At 40.1% G+C, this 26358-nt stretch overlaps 1 protein-coding gene across 1 annotated transcript; it reads right to left on the bottom strand.

Moving 5' to 3' along the window:
• Positions 1–3950: 3950 nt before the first annotated feature.
• On the bottom strand, positions 3951–23531 carry LOC117824601. The gene is made up of 12 exons (XM_034700138.1): positions 23055–23531; positions 22894–22942; positions 20130–20477; positions 19954–20007; positions 11836–12063; positions 11367–11720; positions 9590–9820; positions 7121–7390; positions 6824–6911; positions 6673–6739; positions 4778–4875; positions 3951–4649 (listed from the first exon to the last, which is right to left on the bottom strand). The coding sequence occupies exons 1-11, from the start codon at positions 23529–23531 to the stop codon at positions 4780–4782; spliced, it is 2262 nt and encodes a 753-aa protein (XP_034556029.1). The 3' UTR covers positions 3951–4649; positions 4778–4779.
• Between the last annotated feature and the right edge of the window lie 2827 nt (positions 23532–26358).

The following is a 26358-nucleotide window of genomic DNA, read 5'->3' as shown; positions in this document are numbered from 1 at the left end:
TTTCAAAACAGGATGTGTGTTTTTCTGAGAACTCTGAGATATTAAAATGCTCTTTGTCAATAGCATGATTGACAGCTCTGTTGACCAATGAGCATTGTTTATCAGATTATCAGAGTGAGAGGAAACGTAACAAACATGAATACAAGAGTCACTGAACCTTTCGCAACTGGGAGTTTCCGCTCCAAACCCACACAAGAATCTGTTCTGCAGGCGTGCCAGGGATTTTGGGCCCATTAAAAATGTCCCATTTGGGTCAACCACGTTACTTCCTAAAACCTAATGACTGTTGCTGTATATACGGCTAAACTCAGTATGAAAGTGTTGTGGCCCTTGTTTTTGGAAAAGCAACAGACTCCTGACCAGAACTAGCACCAGGTTCACTTTGAATTAGGGATAGGGTTAAGGGGTACGTGTTTTTAAGTGGTCTAGAAATAGTCTGACACTAATCCTGGTGCGTCTTCATGACCTACAGAATAAAAGGAGATCATGTGTGATCAGATTGTTCATCACTTCATACTGAATTTTAAGTCTTTTAGGTGAAAAAAGTCCAGAGTGGATATTCTTCCCCCCTGAAGTGTCTCTGTTCAGAGTTCTGCTGGTAAAGTCAGTCAGAGAGAAGTAAGTCATCAAGCAGGAGGAGTTTTTGTTCTCTAGATAATTTTCTTTTGACGTCATGTTTTGTCCTCATGTCTGATTCTGGAGCAGGATTATCAAACAGACGTACGTTTGCTGTTGAAGTCTCAGATGGAGAAACTCTACAACCAGGGCTCTGCTAGCTAAAAGAGCTAAAGTCTATGAACAGGATTTTGTCACAGTTCAGGAAAGACCCAAGAGAAGAATTAAGGCAGATAGTGATTTAATTAAGATACATGATTTGAAGGTTTTTATTGTCAATTTTCACTGTATATATGAGACATACAGGAAAAACGAGATGCTGTTTCTCTCTTCCAGCTTTTAAATATCTAAAAATGTAAATATAAAATACAACAAAATATAATAAAATACAGTTTTATGAAAACAGCCTATGTAACAGCAGGCAAAGAAGTGTATAGTCCGTTCCAAAGTTCAAAACCCCAAAACAGTCCAACCAGGCAGAGGGACATAGTCGGCAGGCAAAATCCAAAATCAGATTAACAGGATAGAGGGCAAATCCTAAGGAGACAAAAACATACAGCAGGTCGATATACAAGCAGGCAGGAGCACACATGACAATCTGGCAACCATCAAAGGAACTGACTGGCTTAAATACCAAGGAGTGATTAACAACAGGTTGCAGGTGTGTGTGAGGAGAGATCAGGGGGGGGCGGGGCTAGGAGGAGCAGGCTGCTCCAGCAGTGTCCACGGCAGATTTAATGTTTATGTTAGCGTGTGAATGCTTCACTGCTCTTTGAAGACAAAAGAGTTAAACCGTGTGCATATTGACGTTATTCAGACATTTATGGGGACACCGGAGCTCACATCATGACACCCGGGCTGTGACGGGTAACGTTAAACCGATATGTCTGCTGGTACCTTTTGTAAGCTAATGGTAGTAAATCAGAGTTTACAAAGTTTAGTTGTCATTACGTTGCAGTACATAACTTGACGTAGCTCTAAATCAACACATACTGCAATTAAATTAAAACCATATGTAGGGTATCTTTTAGCATTTAACATCTAGTAAATTCAACATGTGTTATGTTGTCTTTGCACTATTGTACATTAAATCTCAGGTTTGCAAACCATCAAATATGCTTTTAAACATCTTACTCAGCATACCAACAAAGATTTAAAATCAAATCATTATTTATTTCATATAAACCTCTGAAAACAGTTTTGTGCTGCTTAAGGCTGGCCACACTAGTGGAATTTATCATTTCTGTGAAATTGTTTCCACAAGCATTGAGTGTGGGGTCTAGTAGTTATTTGGAATCATCCGTCTATTTCGGCTCAAATCTGCAAGCAGCTTGTAAAAAAATAGGTGATCATTCTATTCTCCAGAGACATGGCGCACATGCTGGCAATGTGAAGGACATAATCTGCGAAAGATACAATTTTGCCCCCATCATTATCACAAGTTTTATTTATTGAGCATCTTTAAAAACAAAGGATAGATGATAGAAAGAAGAGTACATAACCTAAAAAAAAATGCATGCCATATTTTTTACACAATTACACAAAAACAGTTCATGACAATCAAAACGTATTTCATGGATTAAGAACAGAAATACTGCAACATGGGTCTGAGGGTGCTTTCTGACCTGGAGCTTGTTTCCCTTTGTTCTGAATCAGGTGATAAAAAGATGCATGGTTGTGTTTTTCTCTCAGATCTTTTTGTGTTCACACTGTAATGTTGTAAAACAGCCAAAGCACACACCATCACTGAGCTGTCCTGTGTCTTAAAGTCACAGCCTCCTTTTCCCTCTGAGTGGGTAAACTAAGCCACGAGCACTGGTCACTAGTGCTAAAACTCTTAATCCCAAAAACCTGATTTCAGTGGAGTGTCTTACTATGAGAGCAGTTAGCAGTGGCACATTGCATACCTGTGTGTGTGTTTGTGTATATATTTGTGTGTCGGCCTGACCTCACGAAACTCCTGTTCCAGTTTCTAGGTTGGTTGCGTTCTCACTGCACACAAACGTCTGCAGGGTTTGATACGAGGTGAGCAGAGACCACTTCTTCAAGGTGATCTCTGCTTCATTGTTGTTCAGAGTGCGATTGCTGTGTTAACCCATGTCCAAACGACCCAGGCCAAGGAAGGAACCGCCCCCTGTTTCTGAACAACTTCACCAAATGATCCAGGTGTGAGAGCACCCTCAGGCTGTGGGTTTATACATGCACATAGTTAATATGGTTAATGGACGGCAATAATAAAGCACCTTTCCAGTCTGACCGCAACCAACTGACAGATCACTGACAGCACTTCACTCTCCATGTCGATACTCAAACATTTCCCACATTTATACACTCATGAAGCAGTTCATCATAAACCTTTACATATATACACAATCTGGAAGTAAGAAGAGAGAGCACATCTCTTCTGTGTTAGCTTCTCTACACTGGCTCCCCGTAAAATCTAGAATAGAATTTAAATCCTTCTTCTGACCTACAAAGCCCTTTATGGTCAGACACCTACGTATCTTAAAGAGCTCACAGGGCCCTATTACCCCTCTAGAACACTACGCTCCCTACATGCAGGCCTGCTCGTCGTACCTAAAGACTCTAAAAACAGTATGGGAGACTGAGCTTTCAGCTACCAGGCACCTCTCCTTTGGAATCATCTACCAGTCAGGGTCCAGGAGGCAGACACCCTCTCCACTTTTAAGAGTCATCTTAAAACTTTCCTTTTTGATAAAGCCTATAGTTAGAGTTGACTTAGGCTTGGACCAGCTCTTAGTTATGCTGCTATAGGCTTAGACTGCCGGGGGAACTGACACACTGGGACCCTATCTTTCCCTTCTCTATTCTCTGTCTCCCTATCACTTACTTAAACCCTCGATGTCCCATTACAGTTTCTAACCATAGACCTTTCTCTAGTCCCTGAGCTCCCTTGTCTTGTATGTTCGTCTGGATCTCTGCCATAGACGGCCTGCTGCTGTGAACGTGCCAGACTCCAGCTGCTGTTACAACTACTTCTATCTGTCTCACCCCTATCATCTCACCACTATCATCTCTCTCTCTCTTCATCTTCTTTTATCCCTCTTTCCAACCACAACTCAGTCTCAGCAGATGTGTGTCTAACATGAGTCTGGTCCTGCTGGAGGTTCCTGCCTGTTAAAGGAAGTTTGTCCTTGCCACTGTAACTTGCTAAATGCTGCAAAGTGCTCTGCTCATGGTGGATTAAGATGAGATCGGACTGAGTCCCGTCTGTAAGATGGGACTGGATCTTATCCTGTCTTGATGTTGGGTCTTTGTTAATAATAAAACACAGAGTACGGTCTAGACCTGCTCTGTTTGTAAAGAGTCTTCAGATTTGTCATCACATTAAAGCACACAACATAAACAACAGTGCTAACTGTATAAGGTACACAACCATCCCTGTCATGATCAGCTTGTGCACATCCTAAACTAAACATATATTTTAAAACCCGTGTCCACTAAGATGTTTTTTCTTTGAGCAGGCTGCGCCAACGACCTCAATTTCAGAACGCTTCTCACCAGCATTTGCTGTTGTTAGGTTATGAAAATTGTCCGGTGGCACTTCTTCTTTCTCTAGTAGAGACCGTTAGTTCTGTTTTTAAAATCCTCTTTAAGCTTCATATTAAATTTAATTCAATGGCGTCTTCACAAGAAACTGTGAAAACTATTGACAGACATTGTGTTGTCATTGCATTTGCAGCAGATCTAGATTTAGAAATTGTACGCTGATTTAAATTTGGTTTGAATAGAAAACAGGCATTAGTGGACACAGCACCTTAAACCTGCACATCCTAAACTAGATATATATCATACCTGCACATCCTAAACTACATATATATCATACCTACACATCATAAAATACATATATGTGTTATAACTGCACATGTGAAATCAAAGCTTGTATTCAATGAAAATATTCTGCTCCCATTCACCCCCCTACAGCCTCTTCAAACTCGCTCTTCACTCCACCGCTGCAATGTTGGAATTTTTCAGTTTTTCTTCCACACGCCATCACTCCGGTTCGACTGCATCTGCAGAAAGTCCCAACAATCTGATGAGTGAGTTCTCAAACACAAGTAGGAGGTTTTTTCTAGATTTGTTAATTGATGAATTCATGTGTTGTCGTACTTTCCATGCATCAGGTTTAAACTACACTGACCTTCACACAGGAGTTTCCTGCTCCTCGATGTCTTGTGGCTTTACTGCAGGTATGCTGTTCAAGGCGGAGGTGCTGATGTTATCAGGATCGGACTCAATCTGCCAGCAACATTAGGATGAGAATAAAAGGCATCATAAATGAGAATCAAAATCAGTCATATGTTATAAGTAAATCTTCTATGACATGTTTGAAGCTAAACTGAGCTTAAATTGATCTGTGGTACAGAGACATCTCTGGTCAATGTGGTTTCAAACTTTGTAAAAATAAATATCATCCTTTTCTCACTCTCAAGTCTTAAATGAGCTCAGACAGTGACCCAGTGACTCAAAATATGACTCCCACATGTGACTTCATCTGGAGTCACTGCTGGGTGCTGACCACTAACTTGTTGTTGAGTTGAAGTAGAAACTGGTACCTAATCAACCAAACTGCAGTCTCAGAGCCCATTGGCTATTGTCTGAGAATGAAATAGTCCATTTGGAATGATGGTCAACTTCTCAGTCACTCCGGTGCAGCCAGTATTTAAGAAGCAAGTACAAGTTAATTTGTACCTCACTTTTAAAATACTTGGTTACAAAGTGATCCCCAAGCATGGAAATAAAACAAAAGAATCAAAATGACATGCAAACACTAGGAAGTAAAAGAAACAAAGCAAAACAACCATGAAACTGAAGTAGAGGGTTACATGAAGGCTTCTCTGTGCAGACTAGTCTTGAGGAGCTTCTTGAAAATATCTGCAACTTTAGTGATCCGATGGTCAAAGGTCATATGTTGGTCAAAGATGATACCTAGATGTTTAGCAGTGGGTTTAATATTTAGTTGGACCAATGAACCGCTGAACAGTCGTGCTGAAGGTGTCTGGTCCTCTCAACAGTGCTTCAGTTTTGTCAGGGTAATCTAGACACATGAGACTGATGAAGGTTTTTGGGCTTTGCAGCAAAAAAGATTTGAGTATCCTTGGTGTGACAATGATGTGATACATCAGGGACTGATACGATACAATAACCAGTATGAAACAACCTCCAGCAGACTGATTTCCAGTGGGCTTCATTGTTTACAGTCTAATTAGCAACATGAGAACTGAGCAGTGTCCAGATATGTCAGCAAAATAAGTGCCGTCACTTCTTAGTTCAATACATCCATTGGAGTAGTTCCTGGGGTTAATCTATTTCTGGTGAGTCCCAGTTTCACTGTAAATAATATATTGCACAGTGGCCTCCCTCTGGTTTGTGTCAGCGGTATGAACCCAAAGACAAAACTGAATTTCTTGTGATTTACTTTTTACTAAAGGCCCTTAGGTTTGCTTATATCATATAACAACATGATGCAGATTAGTCAATGGACAAAGGTTAGGCTGATGCATTCCAGGAAGTCAGGACATCTGAACGCTGATTGTCTTTAGTGACACGGCATCAAACTGATTTGTTTCTCAGTGTAAATGTTTGATCTAGATTGTTAGCTGCTCTTCATGGAGATATCTGTTTATAAAGAGAAATACATCCTCCTCAGATTACCCACGATGGATATCATTATGCTGGATTGTGTTTCTCCTGCTTTTGCTCTCCATACAAACAGTTTTTTTCTGCAGACACCCAAGTCTGCTGACATCTGATTGGTCAATACTATTCAGACTATTAAACATATTAAAAACAAATCCAGACCACTGAGTAAAGCTCCTACATTGTTATGTAGAATCTGTAAATACTAAACTGTTGTTTTGCAAACATAACCGTGTTAAAACGTCAGCCTTGTTTTTTCTATTTAACCTCATGCTGAGCTGCCATTTTGAAGAGGTGGGAGTGAGATCATGTCTTTAACGTCACAATGAGTGCAACTTTATTTAACCAACAAATTATAACATCAAGTGATTAAGTGTGGCCCAATATCTCTCTGACCTCTGCAGTTCCTTCAGGTTCGTTTGGTTCAGGGGTGGAGCTCAGAGTCGCCTTTTTTCGGCAATGACTGAAGAAAAACAAAAGTTTCATTTAAAACTCAAAAACAGTAAACAGTCAAAGCAATGTGATTTGTTAAATTCAACAGTCCCACCTCATCCACAGACTAAAAAGGAGTAGCGGAATCGGGATCACAGCCATTAGAGCCAACCTGATGGCATTTATTACCATCATTGATTTATCTGGACATAAAAGAAAGAGATATTAGACATACTTTACTGAAACTTACAGCAAATGTTTGTGAAATAATCCCCCTGTGGTTACAGCTGACCTTCAATTCACACAGAACACTTTATGGAACAAACAGGCCGTACAGGTCCCAGTGCTTCTTGATCATTTGACCACTTTCAGCTAATTTCAGTTTCAGTAAAGACAAAACTGTTCAACTCACACTTCATATCAACAAAGAGGAGCTTGGATGTTCTCTTCCCGAGGACGTTCTCAGCTACACAGTAATACTCTCCAGAGTCAGAGGACTGGAAGGAGCTGAAGACAAGTTGTGACGTGTTACTGAGTGGCTGGACGTCTTGATCTCCATTTTTCTTGTACCAGGCGTATTTAGCCTCTGGGTTAGCATCACTGCTACAGGTCAGAGTCACTGAACTATTCTCCAGAATCTCACCAGAGGAAGTCACCAGCACTGAGGGAACCTTTGGAGCATCTGAGGAAGATAACATCAATCATTATTGTAAGTATTAAAGATTTGGTGTGTTTTTGCTTATAAGTGCTGGTTGAAATGTAATTGATTTAACCTCTTAAATCATCTCTACCAGTTTGTGTCACAGAGGCTGGATAGAGTGCTGATGACGGAGTTGGCAAATCACTTCCCTACATATTATATAAACAACAATTCTACACAAGTCAACAGAGGATGTCTTTAAATTACTGCAGTGATGGAGTGAACTTTATTTTAACTTTGGAATAAAACCCAAAGCTCTTTCTAACACTTCCAATATATATAAATTTATATATCGCTAATATATAACGCTATAATATAAATTCAGGAAAGTTGGGACGCTGTGTTACATGTTGATATAAACAGAATATGATGATTTGCAATAATGGAAATCACCGCATGGGCTCAAAATCACTTCCAAAAACCATTGACAGGAAACATGATCTATAAACACTGATGACTTCTCTGGGCCTGAGCCCGTTGAAGATGGATTGATGTGAAGGGGAAACTTCCTCTGGTCTGACAAATGGATACTATTGATCGCTGCCGTAGACGGCCTGCTGCTACCGATGTGCCAAGCTCCAGCTGCTACAACTTCTACTATCAGTCTCACCACCATCATCTCTCTGTTTCTTCATTTCCCTCTATCCCTCTCTCCAACCCTGATATGGTCTAGGCAGATATCTGTCTAACATGAGTCTGGTCCTGCTGGAGGTTTCTGCCTGTTAAAGGAAGTTTGTCCTCGCCGCTGTAACATGCTAAATGCTGCAAAGTGCTCTGCTCATGGTGGATTAAGATGAGATCAGACTGAGTCCTGTCTGTAAGATGGGGCTGGATCTTATTCTGTCTTGATGTTGGGTCTTTGTTAATAATAGAAAATTGGGGGCACTGGTGGTCTAGTGGTCTAAGCGCCCTACATACAGATGCTACAGTCCTTGTCGCAGGGGTTGCCGGTTCGATTCCCGACCGGTCGACCGTTTCCTGCATGTCTGCTCCCCATATTTCCTGTCTCTCTTTAACTGTCCTATGGAATAAAGGCAAAAAGCCCCAAAAAGTATAACTTAAAAAAAAAAATAGAACATTGAGTACGGTATAGACCTGCTCTGCTTGTAAAAAGTCTTCAGATAACATTTGTTGTGATTTGGCACTCCATAAAGATTGATTGATTGATTGACAGTTTTGGAATCATGGATCCAATATTCTCCCGACCTTAACCGTAACCCTGTAGAGGAGAGGGACCACCCGGTTTGTTATCAGCTCACAGTTCAAAGCCAGCCTCTCTGATGGTATGGGGATCATTAGAGTTCATGGCATGGGTAGCTTACACATCTGTGAAGGCTCCATTAATGCTGAACAATATATACAGGTTTAGGAGCAACATATGCTGCCATCCAGACAATTACTTTTTTCAGGAAGACCATATATTTTTCAACAAGACAATGATAAACCACATTCAGCATGTGTTACAACAGCGTGGCTCTGTAGTAGAAGAGTCCAGTTGCTAAACTGGTCTGCCTGCAGTCCTGACTTGTCACCCACTGAAAACATTTGGAGCATCATCAAACTAAAAATATCACAAAGTAGACCCTGATCTGTTGAGCAGCTGAAATCCTCTATCGGACAAGAATGAGAGAACATTTCACTTTAAACTCCAGAAACTGGTCTCTTGGGTTCACAGACATTTACAGTATTGTTCAAAGAAGAGACGACGCAACACAACAGTAAACACACTCCTTTCCCAATTTTCTGAAACATGTTGCTGACATCTAATTTAAAATGTTTCAGTCACAACCTTAATATCTTATCTTCACACTATTTTCTGTTGTCATGTTGCAAATGGGATTTCTGCTGGGAACATCTTCAGATCAAGATGGCACATACCTCAAGACATTTATCCTCATGAAAGGTTATCCAACTTCCAAATCACTCAGTAAAGAACATAACACGGCCATCATGCTGGGTTAAAAATATTTAACGTTCTAATTTCTAAGTGTTAGATCACAACTTACCGTCTACCTGAGCAGTATCAGCTTAGCTCTTTTTGGTCCTTTTTTCAGTAATTGTGTCATATCTACTTTTAAGCATACATTAGGACCCAGGTACAGTTTTAGCTGAACTTGTAAAGTGTAATGGTTGGTGACTGTGCAGGTGAGTTTTTGTCCTGGCACAGTGGTGTTTACTCACAGACTGGTGGAGAGGGAAACTGTTCATGTCCTCTGAAAGCACAGGAGATTTCTTCTTCAAGAGAAATCCAGCCTTTATAGAAAGTCGTCTCTGGCCAGGAACTATTTGTCTCTCCGTTCCTGAACCAGGTGAAGGAAAAACCACGAGCTGGGATGCAGCTGCCGTGACACTCCAGGTCTGCGTAGGTAGAAGACTGGTTGACTAATATTCTTGTCACCCTCACCTGTAAAGCTGGATCAGATAACAGTTTTCATATTATCAATCATTTAAGATCATACAGGTGCATTTTAACAAATTACAATGTTACCAAATAAAAGAGTTTCATTGTATTTCTTTCAAAAGATAAACTTTAATTTGTTCATACATGTAAAATGAAATATTTGAAACTGTTCTATTTACATTTTGATGATTATGGCTTATAACTCATATAAATCATGAATCCAGTATCTGAAATGATTTGAATATTTCCTCAGATCAATCAAAAGATGATTGAAATACAGAAATATTGAACTTCTGAGAAGAATGTTTGTTTTTACTTTTTGTTATCTAAGCTCAGGTTGTTTTGATAGCAGCCTTCAGCTGGTCTGTGTTTAAGAGTCAGGGGTTTCTCCTGACAAACAGACCCACAGATTTTCTGCGGGGTTCAGGTCAGGTGAGTTGACTGGTCCATCAAGCACAGTAACATCATGGTCAGTGAACCATCTGGTGGTAGTTTTGGTGCTGTGGGCAGGTGATGAGTCCTGCTGGAGAATGAAATCAGCATCTCCATAAAGCTTGTCATCAGATGAAGCATGAAGTGCTTTAAAACCTCCTGGTAGACTCTGTGTTGACTTTGGACTTGATAAGACACAGTGGACCAACACCAGCAGATGACATGACACCCCAAACCATCACAGACTGCAGAAACTTCACAGTGGACTTGGAACACCTAGGACTCTGAGCCTCTCCACTCTTCCTCCAGACTCTAGGACCTCAATTTACAAAAGAGGACTTTAGACCACTGAGCAACAGTCCAGTTCTTTGTCTCCTGAGCTCGGGTAGGACTCTTCTGACGTTGTTTCTGGTTCAGGAGAGTCTTGATATCAAGAATGTGACAGGTGTAGTCTCTTCCCTGAAGACGTCTGTGCGTGGTGACTCCTGATGCTCTGAGTCCAGCCTCAGTCCACTCCACGTGAAGCTCTCCAAAGTTCTTGAATCAACTTTTCTTCACTATCCTCTCAATGCTGCGCTCATCCCTGATGCTTGCACACCTTTCCCTACCGCACTTTCCCTTCCAGTCAACTTTCTATGAACATGCTTTGATACAGCACTCTGGGAAAAGCCAGCAGTGACCCTCTGTTATCATCATCTGTACAACTGTCAGGTCAGCAGTCTTCCTCATGGTCGTGTGATCTGAACTAAACCAAAGTTTTTACATTGTTTGAAAAGTGACTAACTCAAATTGGAAATGAGAGACTCTAATATTTTGAGATTTTTATTTGTTGAGCTGTGAACCATAACTATCAAATGAAAATAGAGAAATGCTTGAATTGTTTTAGTTTATGTGAAATTAGTCTGAATAATAAATTACATTTTCACTTTTTTAAATACCTGATGATAATGATTTTATTTATATATTATTTATTATTACTTTAATTTGTTGAGATGCACCTGTAAATTCAGGAAATAAAATCCCTGGAAAACACAGCAAGCACTGAGTTTTCTCAGTCTTCTAACAGAGTCATGATGACACAGCTGAATCAGTGTTTCCAGTATTCAAACGTTCTTTAACGGTTACCTGTGACAGTCAGCGTTGTGGCAGGTAGACTGCTTGTCCATTCAAAACTCTGTGTCTTGAATTTGAAACGGTATTCTGCTGAGTCACTCTCTCTCAGATCAGTGATTCTTAAAGTGGAGCGACCTCTCTCTGTTTCAAAGACCTGAACACGATCTGCAAACTGGGAGTCTTCATTTAGGTCCTCAGGTAGTATGGGATTTTTCCAATGGAGACTAAGTGCAGGACTGAACCAGAATTTGGAAGTGATATTCTCATAACTGTTGTAGTTAGAAGAGATATTCACTGATGAGCCTTTGGGAGCACAGATTTTTCTGTCAGTGTGCGACACTCTGTTGCATGATGAACCCCAGACACCTGAAAAAACAAAAAATGAGAATTTAAAACCGAGTTTGTCAGCAGTAACAGTTTAATAAACACATGTGGTTATCAGTCTTCACCTGCTGCTGATATGAGTATGAAGTTAACTCACAGACAAATAAAGAGGGGGAATCCTTGTGTCTTTCTAATGCACAGGAATAGCTGTCTTCACGAGTAAAGTCCTTCAAATTATATGAAGAAGACGTTTCTGACTGAATTTCCTCTCCAGTTTTGTACCAGATGTAGGAGGAATGTTGAGGTACGAGACAACTGCTTTGACACGTCAGATACACCCGGCCATAAGGATCAGGTCCTCTCACCTGAACCTGCAGCTCTGGATCTATGAGAAGTAACAGGGAGGTTATTGTATACATCACTGTCAGCATACACATGTAAATACAGATTAACACTGAAACAGTTGTTTATGGATGTTATGACATAATTACCAAATGTTACCTGTGACAGACAAAGAGACTCCAGGATCACTGGTATATATTCCACCTGGCTGCTCTGTCTCCACTCTGAAGTAGTACACGGCTGAGTCGCTCTCTCTCAGGTCTGTGATTCTCAAAGTGATACGCCCAGGAACACGCATGACTGACACACGACCTTTGTACTGTGGGTCTGTCCTCAGTGTTACTGGTTCTCCATCCTGATCTTTAGTAAACCAGTACATTTCCTTAACTCTGTTTATGAGGCCACTTCTTGTGGAAACATCATAGTACCAACAGGTTAGATCCACTGTTGATTCTTTTAAAGCACAGACTTCAGTGGTGCATTTCAATTCCCATGAATCCTGGCCCTGAATCACTGTGACACAGAGCACAATTATTGTGAGGTACTGAAAACATTTAGGGCTGTTTTATACATCAACAAATGTGTTTTTAATTATTTTTATTATTTGTGATTATTAGTGTGATTGTTTCTTAATTTATTTGTGTTCATTCAACATATTTCCTTTGATTCACTGTAGCTTGATTTCCCTGCGTTGTTTAAACTTGTTTGCTTGAGTTTGATATGTAAGGGATAATGTACGGTTAGCGGCTGATTGGTCAGTGGGCGGAGTTTTCTACAAAGTGATCTCTGAACTTCATGTTCAGTTTATGGTGAAGAACATGATCTCAAATCCAACACCAGTGAGAGTGCTGTGTTGCTCTGTCACACCAAAGAAGATAAATCTGAAATTGTCTGACCTCAAATTGGCTGATTGAAATCTCAGTGTCAGTAAAAGAGTCAGATACCTCACTCACTTTATTAAAGAAAAAAAAGACTGATGAAGAAGATAGTTACAGGAAATGTTGTAAGTTGTATGCAGAAGCAAACATGCTTTCACGCAGGTTTAGCTTGAGTTCAGATGCAGAGATGATGACTTTTTTCAGAGCGCATTATTCACTTCTATATACTGCACACTTGTGGTCAAATTACAAGAAAGCCAGTTTACAGAGAAGACAGGTAACTTATAATGCTGCTTCAAGAATATCAATAAGAGACAGAGATGGTTCAGTGCAAGAGAAATGTTTGAGTGCAGGAGGAATACGTTCAAGATCTATTGAGGAATCTTATGAATCACTCTATGTGCTGCATTGAAGCCTCTTTTAGTGAGACTGTGTTGTTTCTGTCCGATGTCAGACATAGCATGGTGCGTTAAGTCCCAGCTGTGAAGACTCCAGCACAACAGCCTCTTCCTTTAAGGTATGGCATTTTTATTTTCTTATGTTAACACAGATATTTTAATAATTTATGTGAAGTATGAATTTATTGAATTTATTTTTCTTGTCTTTTTTATGGACTCTGAGTCTGAAATAAAGTTTGAATTGAATTGAAAACATACTCTGCTCCTTTGATATCTTGCCCAAGGTGAGGTGTTATAGAAACAGAGATGTATTTTATAGAATATGAATATATCTGCAAATAAAGAAACTGATTTTAAAGTTGGGTAGAAAAAGTGTAGCCACTAAAGCCTGGTTTATATTACTACATCGTATCCATGGCCTAGCCTTCGCGTCTATGTAGCCCCTGTACCTACGCAGAGGGCTACGCACGTAGCCGACGGGCACCTCACGCAAAATGTAACAACACGTTGAAACGACACGGACCACAAGCTCTGTGATTGGTCGCTCTAAAACAACTCCCTGAGGAGCTCAGTTGGGCACCTCTTTATTCTCCTTTAACTCTCTTTTAAAAACACGCTTATATAAACCTGCTTTTACAGGAGATGTCACCTGAGCGTGTTTTATTCCAGATGTTTTATTATTTATCAGGCAGAATCACAGGCAGGTTTTTACTCCTGTCTGACCTCAACAACAGAGCTATCATACACAGAGCACGCACCATAACACTGGACCCCCATCACCCCCTCTACTTATTTTTCGCTCTGCTTCCATCTGGTCACAGATACTGATCTCCGTACTGCAGACGAGCCTGGTTTGGCAGGAGCTTTGTTCTGTCTGCCATAGCAGTCCTTAACAAAATGTAATGTGTCCTGTGGGTTTATATTTGGAATGATGTGCACCATTGTTGTGAGGCTGGGAGGGTGTTTATTTTGTACTTTTTATGTATGTATTCTTGTACAGACAGTGACAACAAATTTCCCTTTTAAGGTCAAATAAAGATCTATATCTATCTATCTATCTATCTATCTATCTATCTATCTATCTATCTATCTATTCTTTTTATTCTTTTTATTCTTTAATATTTAACATTTTTATATTTCTGATTTTTTAATTGTTTGAATCTGTTATATATTGTTGTTTTTAGTAATTCAACATTGTTTTATCTTAACCTCTTGTCTTAACCTTTTTTATCTTCCTTTCGGTCATTTCTTTTTACTGTCACCTCACTGCAATTTATTGTTTTTTTATTGTTTTTATTCCTTTTCATTGTCTTCCTCACATTTCTATTTTATTGTCATTTAGTTAATTTCCTATTTGTAAAGCACTTTGTAACCCTGTTTTGAAAAGTGCTGTATAATTAAAGATTATTATTATTTTTTTTTTTATTATTATTATTATTATTATATTTCCCGCATTTACAGCACTTCCGGGATCACTGCACATTGGCCTTGTATTTCATCTCCTCTGATGTGTCCTCTCTATTCTTCCCTGTAATCATTGTTGTATGATAAACAGCAGCATGTATCAGCTCTAAATTAAAATAATACTGTAGTGAGGACAGAGCATGTGAGTGTTTCACAATACCAGAAAAGAATGATGAAAAACTCTTCTCTTTGAGAGTTGACCAGAGACCATGTCATTCACAAAAAAGAGCCCCTCTTTCAACATTCTACTCCCCTTCTGGACATTCCAAGGAACCCTAAAGGTTACATTTTAACTCCAAAATCTGGTGATTGACTGTGGGGCAGCTTCTCTCCCAGACCATAGAGGTGAATCCTGCAATAAAACTGTGGCGATTTTGCAACAGGAGGGTGGTTTTTCTGTCCAGACCCCATCTACCCGAGTTTAACTTTTTCCAGATGTGTGCAACTTCTTCCTTCTTCCTTCTCCGCTAAAACACTCTAAAGGCTGATTTATACTTCTGTGTCTCCCCTATGCAGCAGGGGCTGACGCGGACATGAGCCCCACATACTTGTGCGTCGATGTGTCCGTGTCGCGCAGCAATTCTCCTCCAAAACGCTTGAGGGCAGTGCGGTCTCTCTGATAGCTGGTCGCCTCCTTTCGGCCCCGCTACGATCTCTGTTTACTTTTCCACAGCGATTCAGAGCGTGTTATGTTAATCTACAGCTGATACATGTTGCTGTTTATCATACAGACATGATTACATGAAGAATAGAGAGAAGGAGATGAAATACACGGCCGATGTCTGGGATCCCGGAAGTCCTGTAAATGCGGGAAACACAATGCCGCTGAGCGGACCAATCACAGGGCCTGCGGTCTGCGTCGGCTCTACGGGTAGTTACATTTTGGAGGAGGTGCACGTCAGCTACGTGCTTATGTCTCGGCGTAGGTACAGGATCTACGCAGACCCCCGGCGTAGGCTACGCCGTCGATTTGACGCAGAAGTATATATCAGCCTGAAGGGACAAAATTCTAGACACTTCCAAAATGTATGTGACCCTGTGATTTTGTCATCTGAAGCTATGTTAAAAGCTTTCCTTTTGAGACTTTGATAAGAATACTGAAAACCTCGAAGTGCAACAATATATATTATTGTGAAGTTATTACAGTAAATACAGCATTGATTCTAAAACAAATATAAAAACATCCCATCTTCAACAAATATTAATCAAATCTGTATGATACACATTCAAACAACTAAAAAATACTTACAGGCAATGCTTGTGATGGGCTAATTCAAAGGATTGCAACTGATTGCTGAGATCCACTGATCCTGCTCCCTAGCTCTCAGCTGCAATATTCTGTCGATCAGTGGGCGAAGCTAACTCAACAGCATGAACTGCTTGCAGGGAAGAACATATGTCATAGATTACTTTGATTTTTTTGACTATGAAGAATTGTGTGCACTTTAGCTCATAATTGAATCCATTATTGCTTTACGAGAAAAATATGCATTGGCGATAGCGTTGGTGATATATTTATATTAATGCGATATTTCGATAGAACTTATCGCGGTAATTATAAAAGAAACCCTTTATTAAGAGGCTGTGTTAAAGTTGGAGTCAAAAGAGATAGGAAAAGCCCCTTACTCGCTTCTTGCTCTTATCTTAGGACGTCTCTGTCTTCTAACATTTTCTCTTGTCCCTCATGGCAAATTTTCATTTTTCTATAACTTTTCCTTGTTGTGTTACCGAACTCAGCGTTGATAATTTTTGCCGCAACCACAAAGTAATTTTCTAAGTGTATCTTTTATTTGACTAAAGTTCTATTTTTCGTTCTTAGAAACGTTTTTTCTATTTTTAATCCTTTATGCTAAAGACACGCTCAGCAAAGCAAAGCTCGCCTTTTTGATAAAGACATTATCTTCTAGTCTACGAGACTTCTTCTTTTTATATTTTTGACCACGAGTCATCACTCCCTCATCTTCACTATATTTCCAAATCAGAAATTCAAATTAGTATCTAAAATTTCCATTTTAAATAATTAAGCTGAATCCTAATTCATCCTGATATCACCAAGTTTCATATTTTGGTCTACCGCCAGCAATCCATGCTCAAAGGTATTCTTGTCTGGTATTTATCTGTTAGTCTGTTATTCATATAATCCGTTCATAATCTGTCATTACCATAATCTCCCATTACTCATTCTATTTGAATTAACCTTCATATATCATAAAGGATTTTGTTAGTACATTCATTTCGAAGCGAGGGGGCCAATGTGTTTGACAAGAACTCATACCTTCAGATTTAATGATAAAAGAGATTGATTTTTCTTGGTTCAATCTTCAGTGTTTAATTTTCATAATTAATCACTGCGATTGGATCCCATGTGAGTGGGTGGTGCCCCAAATCATTTATACGAGGAAAATCATATGACATATTGATTTCATATTTAATAAAATTATGAACTATTATTTTCAGATTTCCAGTATCTGATATTACACGTACAAAACTTACAGAATTGCTGTGAAAAAGTAAACAGAGAAAATAGTGGGGCCGGAAAAAGGCAAGCCATTCGGAGAGAGCACACTGCCCTCTAGTGTTTCAGCAAAGTATTGCTGCGCGACATGGACGCACAAGTATGTAGTGCTCATGTCAGCGTGAGCCACTTCTGCATAGGGTCGACACTGAAGTATAAACCAGCCTTTAGAAATGAATTGAACCTTCAGTCTCTCTATTGGCCAGCAGGGGGTGACACCAAAGAAGCAACAGCTACTACTACCATTACTACTATCTATCTCAACACTATCAACCCTCTCTCTCTCTCTTATTCTCCTCTATCCCTCTTTCCAAGCCCAACTCGAGGCAGATGTGTGTCTAACATGAGTCTGGTCCTGCTGGAGGTTTCTGCCTGTTAAAGGAAGTTTGTCCTTGCCACTGTAACTCGCTAAATGCTGCAAAGTGCTCTGCTCATTGTGGATTAAGATGAGGTCAGACTGAGTCCTGTCTGTTAGTTGGGACAGGATCTTATCCTGTCTTAATGTTGGGTCTTTGTTAATAATAGAACATAGAGTACGGTCTAGACCTGCTTTGTTTGTAAAAGCGTCTTGAGATGATGTTTGTTGCATCTATATAAATAAAGATTGGTTGACTGAAGTCAGCTTGTGTCAAACCTACAGACTGTGTAAAAGCTGACAGCGAGACAGCTCTACTAAAGTGAAGCCAGAACTGTTAGAGTGCCCCTGGTGACTGACTGCAGTACAGGTCATAACGGTATGGATCAAACTTTAAAATCAAAATACAGTTCATGTAAATGTTTTTGCAAACATGATTTTTTAAACTGGAGAATAAGGTCTCATTATTTTGATTTATTACCCGGCTCTCTTACTGATCTTCCGGTTGTGTAAGAACCTTGATTCTGATTGGTCAAAACCCCTTGACAACCCCTTGACAGCGGTTGTTAACATTCACTAGCATGAGGGAAACTGATCGCACGTCACGTCAAATCAATCCACTAAAACCATTAGCATCTGTTAGCATGCTAAATTGGGGGGCTACGGATGTTTACATAGTGGATCCTGTCCAGCAATATTAGCAACGGCAGCGGAGCAGGTGAGAGCAACTTTACGTTACCAGTCTCTACAAAGAAACTTAAACCATGCTATCATCACCACCGTGGTGTAACTTCTTCTTTAAGAAGCTCTTCTGTCCTCCACTCGTTACCTGTATTAATGGCACCTGTTTGAACTGGTTATCTGTATAAAAGACACCTGATGGATGACCTGCAGAGAGCTGGGACCAAAGTAACAAAGGCTACCATCAGTAACACACTACGCAGAGAGGGACTCAAATCCTGCAGCTCCAGGCGTGTCCCCCTGCTTAAGCCAGTACATGTCCAGGCCCGTCTGAAGTTTGCCAGAGAGCATATGGATGATCCAGAAGAGGATTGGGAGAATATCATGTGGTCAGATGAAACCAAAATAGAACTTTTTGGTAAAAACTCAACTCGTCGTGTTTGGAGGAAGAAGAATGCTGAGTTGCATCCCAAGAACACCATACCTACTGTGAAGCATGGGGGTGGAAACCTCATGCTTTGGGGCTGTTTTTCTGCAAAGGGGACAGGACGACTGATCCGTGTTAAGGGAAGAATAAACGGGGCCATGTATCGTGAGATTTTAAGCCAAAACCTCCTTCCATCAGTGGGAGCATTGAAGATGGAATGTGGCTGGGTCTTACAGCATGACAGTGATCCCAAACACACCGCTCGGGCAACAAAGGAGTGGCTCCGAAAAAGCATTTCAAGGTCCTGGAGTGGCCTAGCCAGTCTCCAGACCTCAACCCCATAGAACATTTGCGGAGGGAGTTGAAAGTCCGTGTTGCCCAGCGACAGCCCCAAAACATCACTGCTCTAGAGGAGATCTGCATGGAGGAATGGGCCAAAATACCAGCTACAGTGTGTGCAAACCTGGTGAAGACTTACAGGAAACGTTTGACCTCTGTCATTGCCAACAAAGGTTATGTTACAAAGTATTGAGTTGAACTTTTGTTATTGACCAAATACTTATTTTCCACCATAATTTACAAATAAATTCTTAAAAAATCCTACAATGTGATTTCCTGGATTTCTTTTCTCATATTGTCTCTCATAGTTGAAGTGTACCTCTGATGAAAATTACAGACCTCTCTCATCTTTCTAAGTGGGAGAACTTGCAAAATCAGTGGCTGACTAAATACTTTTTTGCCCCACTGTAGACTGCAGGTTTGTCCTTGGTTGTCCTCTAAGCACACATCATTGTACAATGCATGATGAACATAAATGGCCGACTCTTAGTCCAAGGTGAGGACTGCACTGGATTCAGATTGTATTAAAATGTGTTTATAATTCTATGATCCTCCTTTTGAACAGAAGTGAAGATCACACTGACTGTACTCTTTCTTCATCTGCCCCTTATGTTAAAGAATAATGGTTTGAATATAAAGCTCCTCGTGATGCTGTTATATTAGGAAGGAAAGGAAAGTTTATGTTAGCGGTGCAAGATTTCGAAGTCAACTCACAGAATGGAGGAGAGCGGACGTCCTCATGTCCTTTTACAGCACAGGAAACATTGTCTCCATAATCAAAGTCCTCTGGATAATGATGAGATGATTCTGTGTGAACTGCTTCTCCATTTTTGTACCAGACGTAGGAAATTAAAGTCGGACGACAACTGCTCTGACACGTCAGAACCGGCCCATGACCATACTGATCTCTGTGCATCTGAACCTGCAGATCTGGATATATGAGAAGCAACAGGAAGGTTATTTTATACATCACTGTCAGCGTACACATGTAAATACAGATAAACACTGAAACAGTTGTTTATGGATATTATGACATAATTACTAAATGTTACCTATGACAGACAAATAGACTCCAGTATCTCTGGTAAAAATTCCACCTGGCTCCTCTGCCTCCACCATGATGTTGTACACAGCTGAGTCGCTCTCTCTCAGGTCTGTGATTCTCAAAGTGACGTGCCCAGGAGCACCAGTGAATGACACACGACCTTCGTACTGTGGGTCTGTACTGAGATCTACAGGTTTTCCATCCCGCTCTTCAGTAAACCAGTACATTCTCTTAAATGTGTTTGTGCCTGTGAATGGATCCGTGTAGGAGCAGTTGAGTTCCACCGAGGATCCTTTTAGAGCACAGACTTCAGGAGGGGAGCATTTCAGTCTCAACAAATGCTGCCCCTGAATCACTGTAACACAGAGCACATCAGGAACCACTGTTAGACATGTAACAACATCAGGACATGGACTTTTGTAGGAGGCACTTCATTCTGGGAAACTACAACTAAATCAGTGTAAGATACAGAAAATAAAACATCTTATAAACAGACACATTTAATATTTTTGTGTGTTGTTTTTTATTTAACTCTAACATGTTTGTTTCCTTCAAAAAGGTTAACTGTAAATACATTTTCAATTGTGTTAGACACAAATGGAATTTAGGATTTCAAATGCTCAAATAATTCAGATTTACACTCAGAATGAAACATGCAGAGGAACGCTCGAAGATGTGTGAATGAACTTTGCAGCTAATCTCTAAATTAGAGGTCGGCCGAAATAACGATACAGGATATTATAGTTCATGAGACCGATAACCATTATTCAGTGTAGCTGTTCATCAATGGTATAATATATTATGTGTTCTCATCTTTTATGACAATTGTTGCAATAAAGCTAAAACAACACTTTCAGTGTAACACATCCTCTTCTGGACTTTTATCCAAATAGAGATAGTGCTCATTTTTACAGGTAATGACGTCTCTGCACAGCCCTGTGCAAAGATGTGGAAACATGCCTCTGTCCCAACTGTTTGAAAAGTGTTTCTGTCATCAAGTTTAAAATAAGCAGATCTTTTTCATAACACACTAACATTTTTCATTTTTCAGTTTGAACATGTGCTTTCTTTTCTCTGTTCTATTTTCAGTATAAACTTTAAATGATCTGAAATCTGTAAGATTCTGCATTGATCAACATTTTACACTGTGTCTCAACCTTTTTAGGATATGGTTGTTTTAAAAACAATAAAAACAATCATCCACATGTAAACAGAGAAGCACAGAGAGAAAAACACTGACACAACATTTATATAATCCATACCGCCTCGAGAATCATTATTTCTAAATGTAACCGAGATATGAAGATAACACGTACACGATGATTCTAGAGAGGGTTTAAGACAAAGCTAGAGATCTAACTCTGAATGCAGTCTTGTGGATTGTTTAAGACCCTGAGTGGACTGATTTATGAGTTTTTATTTGGCAGGTTTCTCAACAAAATGTTCAGCATTATCATTTGTCCCCTCCTTCCTTTTTTCATCTCTCTTTTCTCATTGACGACTCACTAATAGTGAGCCACCAGAGAGAGCCGCCTCTAAACTTCATTGAATACAAATACAGGCTGAAGCAGAATAAAACTTGTTATTATTCAACTACCAACTTTTATTCTCTCTTCAGTCCATCTACTGTCCCAACCATCCACACAAATACTCCTTTACTTTCTTTAACACTAGGGCGCCAACATTCTAGACCCCCCTCCAGGCGCTGCAGGCCGTCATTGAGACGGCATATGTAATTTAATTGTTTGTGCCCAGAAGCACACAACTAATGATTTTTTTTTTTACTAATTTACGAGAAATAATAATAATAATACAACTTAATGTTATGTAAAAACAAAATATCACAGCATAAGGCAGGATTGTTAACCTTTTAAATGACTCATGTCAATTGATCGGCTTTTTAGTGTGCTGTTTTTTTTTACAGCTGCTCCGCGTCTCCCCTTGCTAAAACACATAATGAAACAGTCATAACTTGTAGTCTATTATATTGTTGGTTATATAAGTCTATGCATTTTAATATAAAGAAAAAAATAAAAATAAAAAGGAGATAAACACCATAATAATGAGGAAACTTTTTTAATTGAAGCTCCTCCTCTCTGCAAATAGATTTGTTTCCCCGTCATTGAGGAAATTTGAACATATACACGCACTCCCCCACCCCGACACACACACGCGCACACACACACAGACACACGCACACACACGCACACACACTCTCACACATACACACGCAAACACAAACACGCACATGTGCACAAATAACTGAATTAACATAAATGTTTGAACAAAAACAACAACAACAAAAACAAGGCTACCTGTTGGCATAACAAACTATATACAATAGAACTCAACAACAGATGCTGCAGCGAACAAACAAACAGATGAACAAAGGCACGATCGGCACCTCGGACAGCGCCGCTGCACCTAAGGCACACACTTGGGGCAAAAGTGGTCAATCTGTACGGTGCATTTCCCACACACAGGGCGCTTGCACCCCTTGCAGGACACAACAGTCATATTTTTTTGGCAGTGCGTGTGAGTCTGGCACTGCCTCCTTTTCAGCTCTCGTGGATGCTGTGGCTCCGTGGGTAGAGACGTCAGACTGGCCTTGACATGCAGGTGTTCTTCTCGAAGTTGCTTTGCGAGCTCAAGGATGAAGGATCTTCTCGGAATGGTGTTCGAGGTGCAGGCCTTGAATAGGACATGGGCGTTTATCGCAGCCATGTCCAGAATGTTATAAAACACGGCGACAGGTCACCTCCGTGTTCTACCTTTTACGGTGTACTGCCGAGCCATCTGGTCCAGCACATCAACCTCGACCTGATGGTAATGAGCGGAAATTGAGTATGTTTGTGATAATAATAAGAATAAGAATAAGAATAAGAAGAATAATAATGGTGAAATGATTAAGTAAAATGGTAAAATAGCTTACCTTTGTGACATTATAGCAAGTGAAAGTCTCAGGCTTTCTTTTTCTGTCACTCCCAATGGAGACAGTTGGCTGCATGGTTCTCAGGAGTGTGACACTCTTCCTTGGTTTCCCCTGGTAAACCGTTAGGGTTGCCTGCTCATGTTTGAGGATCGTTGTGGCAAACCTCTCTGCACTCTGCACCCGGACTGAAGGCAGCAGATCTCTTCTGGCCTTGTTCATGGTACCGACCAAGCTGGTGTTTTTCTGCAGCAGTTTTTTGGCCAGGTTGAGGGACGTGAAAAATGTGTCTGTTGTGACATTTCTTCCCTTTCCCACATATGGCTCCACCAGCTTCATGACCACACTATCCCCCAGGCGTTGATTGGCTGGTCTCGTGGAATCCTTGCAGAGGTATGGGAAGCCATTCAAAAAGTATCTGGTCTCGACATCTGAAGCAAGCCAGAACTTTATGCCGAATTTGTCCAGCTTATTCGCCATATACTGCGTAAACCAGCTGTGATGTGACGTCACAGCAGCAGCACGGGTATTTTGTTCTCAGCAGAGGTTTATTTTTACATCCTCGATAAAAAAAAGATCCTGAGTCATAAAAGTGAAGGATCAGACTATTAATCAGATCATAATCAGTTCAGCAGCAGAGAAAAATAGCAGCCGAAAACACATTACAAGCACAGTCGTAACATAGGATTCAATAATAATCATGGCCGAATGATATAATGGAGCTTGGGCTACCTTCAGTGGTACGATGCAGAAAAAATGTGCAGTCCATTTTTATCCTACAAAGGATTATCATTGTTTTGTTTGTAAACTTTGATGTATGTACATACAGTGCTGTAAAAAAGTATTTGCCCCCTTCCTGATTTCTTATATTTTAGCAAATTTTTCATACTTAAATGTTTCAGATCATCCAAAAAAAATGTAATATTAGACAAAGATAACCAGAGTAAACACTAAATGCAGTTTTTAAATGAAGATTTTATTTTTAAAGGAAAAAGTTATCCAAACCCACCTGGCCCTGTGTGAAAAAGTATTTGCCCCCTAAACCTAATAACTGGTTGTACCACCCTTGGAGGCAATAACTGCAATCAAGTGTTTGTGATAACTAGTGATGAGTCTTTTGCATCGCTCTGGATGAATTTTGGCCCACTCTTCTTCACAGAATTGTTTTAATTCAGCCACACTGGAGGGTTTTTGAGCATGAACAGCCTGTTTAAGGTCATACCACAGTATCTTAATCGGATTCAAGTCCGGACTTTGACCAGGCCACTCCAAAACCTTCATTTTGTTTTTTTTTAAGTCATTCAGAGGTGGACTTGATGGTGTGTTTTGGATCATTGTCCTGCTGCATAACCCAAGTGCGCTTAAGCTTGAGGTCTCGAAGTGATGGCCGGACATTCTTCTTCAGGATTTTCTGGTAAAGAGCAGAATTCATGGTTCCATCAATAACAGCAAGTCGTCCAGGTCCTGACGCAGCAAAGCAGCCACAGAACATCACACTACCACCACCATGTTTGACTGTTGGTATGATGTTCTTTTCATCAAATGCTGTGTTGGTTTTACGCCAGATGTAACAAGACACACAAAGTCTTTGGGATCATTAGGAGGTTTTCTGGCGAATGTGCGACGAGCCTTTGTGTTCTTTTTGGTCAGCAGTGGTTTTTGCCTTGGAACTCTCCCATGGATGCTGTTTCTGCCCGATCTCTGTCTTATTGTGGAATCATGGACACTGACCTTAACTGAGGCAAGTGAGGCCTGCAGTTCTTTAGAAGTGGTTCTGGGTTCTTTTGTGACCTGGATGAGTCGTCGCTGTGATCTTGGAGTAATTTTGGTAGGCCAGTCACTCCTGGGAAGGTTCACTGCTGTTCCAAGCCTTCTCCATTTGTGGATAATGGGTCTCACTGTGGTTCTCTGGATCCCAAAAAGCCTTAGAAATGGCTTTGTAACCCTTTCCAGACTGATAGATGTCAATGTCTTTGTTTTTTCATCTATTCGGGAATTTATTTGGATCGCTGCATGATGTGTTGCTTTTTTTAGATATTTTAGCCCACTTCACTTTGTTAGACAGGTTCTATTTAAGTGATTTCTTGATTCAACAGGTCTGACATTAATCAGGCCTGGGTGTGGCTAGTGAAATTGAGCTCAGCTTTCCAAAAAATCAGGTTTATCACATTTAATTTGTGATTTAACAAGAGATATACTTTTTCACACAGGGTCAGGTGGGTTTGGATAACTTTTTTTCCCTTAATAAGTAAAATCTTCATTTAAAAACTGCATTTAATGTTTACTCTGATTATCTTTGTCTAATATTAAAATGTGTTTGATGATCTGAAATATTTAAGTGACAAAAATTTGCAAAAATATGAGGAATCAGGAAGGGGGCAAATACTTTTTCACAGCACTGTAAGTTGAGCATTGTTGTGGTTTGCACGCAAGCGGCAACCTCCGGTTTCAAACTCTGAAGCCCATGTGGAAGTGTTATAAACAGCAGTTCATTGAGAATCGGCTTGAGGCTGGCTGCAGAAACACCAGAAACCACATAGACACCAATTCAAAAAATACGATCTTTACAGCAGAAATAAACATGTTTACAGCCTGGTTCAAAAACGGCTTGGGTCTTTCTAGCTAATTTCTCTATCTGCACACACTGTACAGGGGTGATTTTTTTTCTAACGCAACGGTTCAGAAGATAATATGATTACAAGTTTTTTCCCAAATAAGGATGTGACTGACTTGACTGACAGGTGGGAACACATAGCTGTTGGCTAGGAGGCTTGTAGCGACTACGAAGAGCCAAAAGCCACTGAGAGGCTGAGGTTGGGCCTAGTAATGTGTCGGATGCGCTTAAAGCAAAAATCACTGTTGCACAAAAAAGTAAGTTTAACTTTTTATTATCGAAAAAGGATAATCAACTTATGATAAAGTGCACAAACAAAAATAGCGAAAATAAGCAATAATAAACGTAAAATAAGCAATGAATAGCGATCATAAGCGGTCAACAAAAAGTACAGAGACCCAGCTCACCCCCTCTCTCTACCTGCAAACAAAAGAAAACAGGTGGCCTAAATGAACTGAATATCCCCGCCCCTAACAGATGACCCGTAAATAACCTAATTGACTGATCCCACAATAAACCATACCGTAAACAAACAACAAAAATAACACCACAAAAATATACAAACAATAATCTACCCTAAACCTCAAAATAAGATACTATATAAACACTTGAATCCTTCATGGCTCCTACAAGGCTCACTCTTAACCTCTCACTTCCGCATTTCCAATATGGCTGCCGCCGCCAATTGGCTTC

Source organism: Notolabrus celidotus, chromosome 13 (genome assembly GCF_009762535.1).
Source record: "Notolabrus celidotus isolate fNotCel1 chromosome 13, fNotCel1.pri, whole genome shotgun sequence".
Taxonomy (NCBI): Eukaryota; Metazoa; Chordata; class Actinopteri; order Labriformes; family Labridae; genus Notolabrus; species Notolabrus celidotus.
Note: the sequence above shows the minus strand (reverse complement) of the source record. Positions and strands in the feature narration are given on the sequence as shown.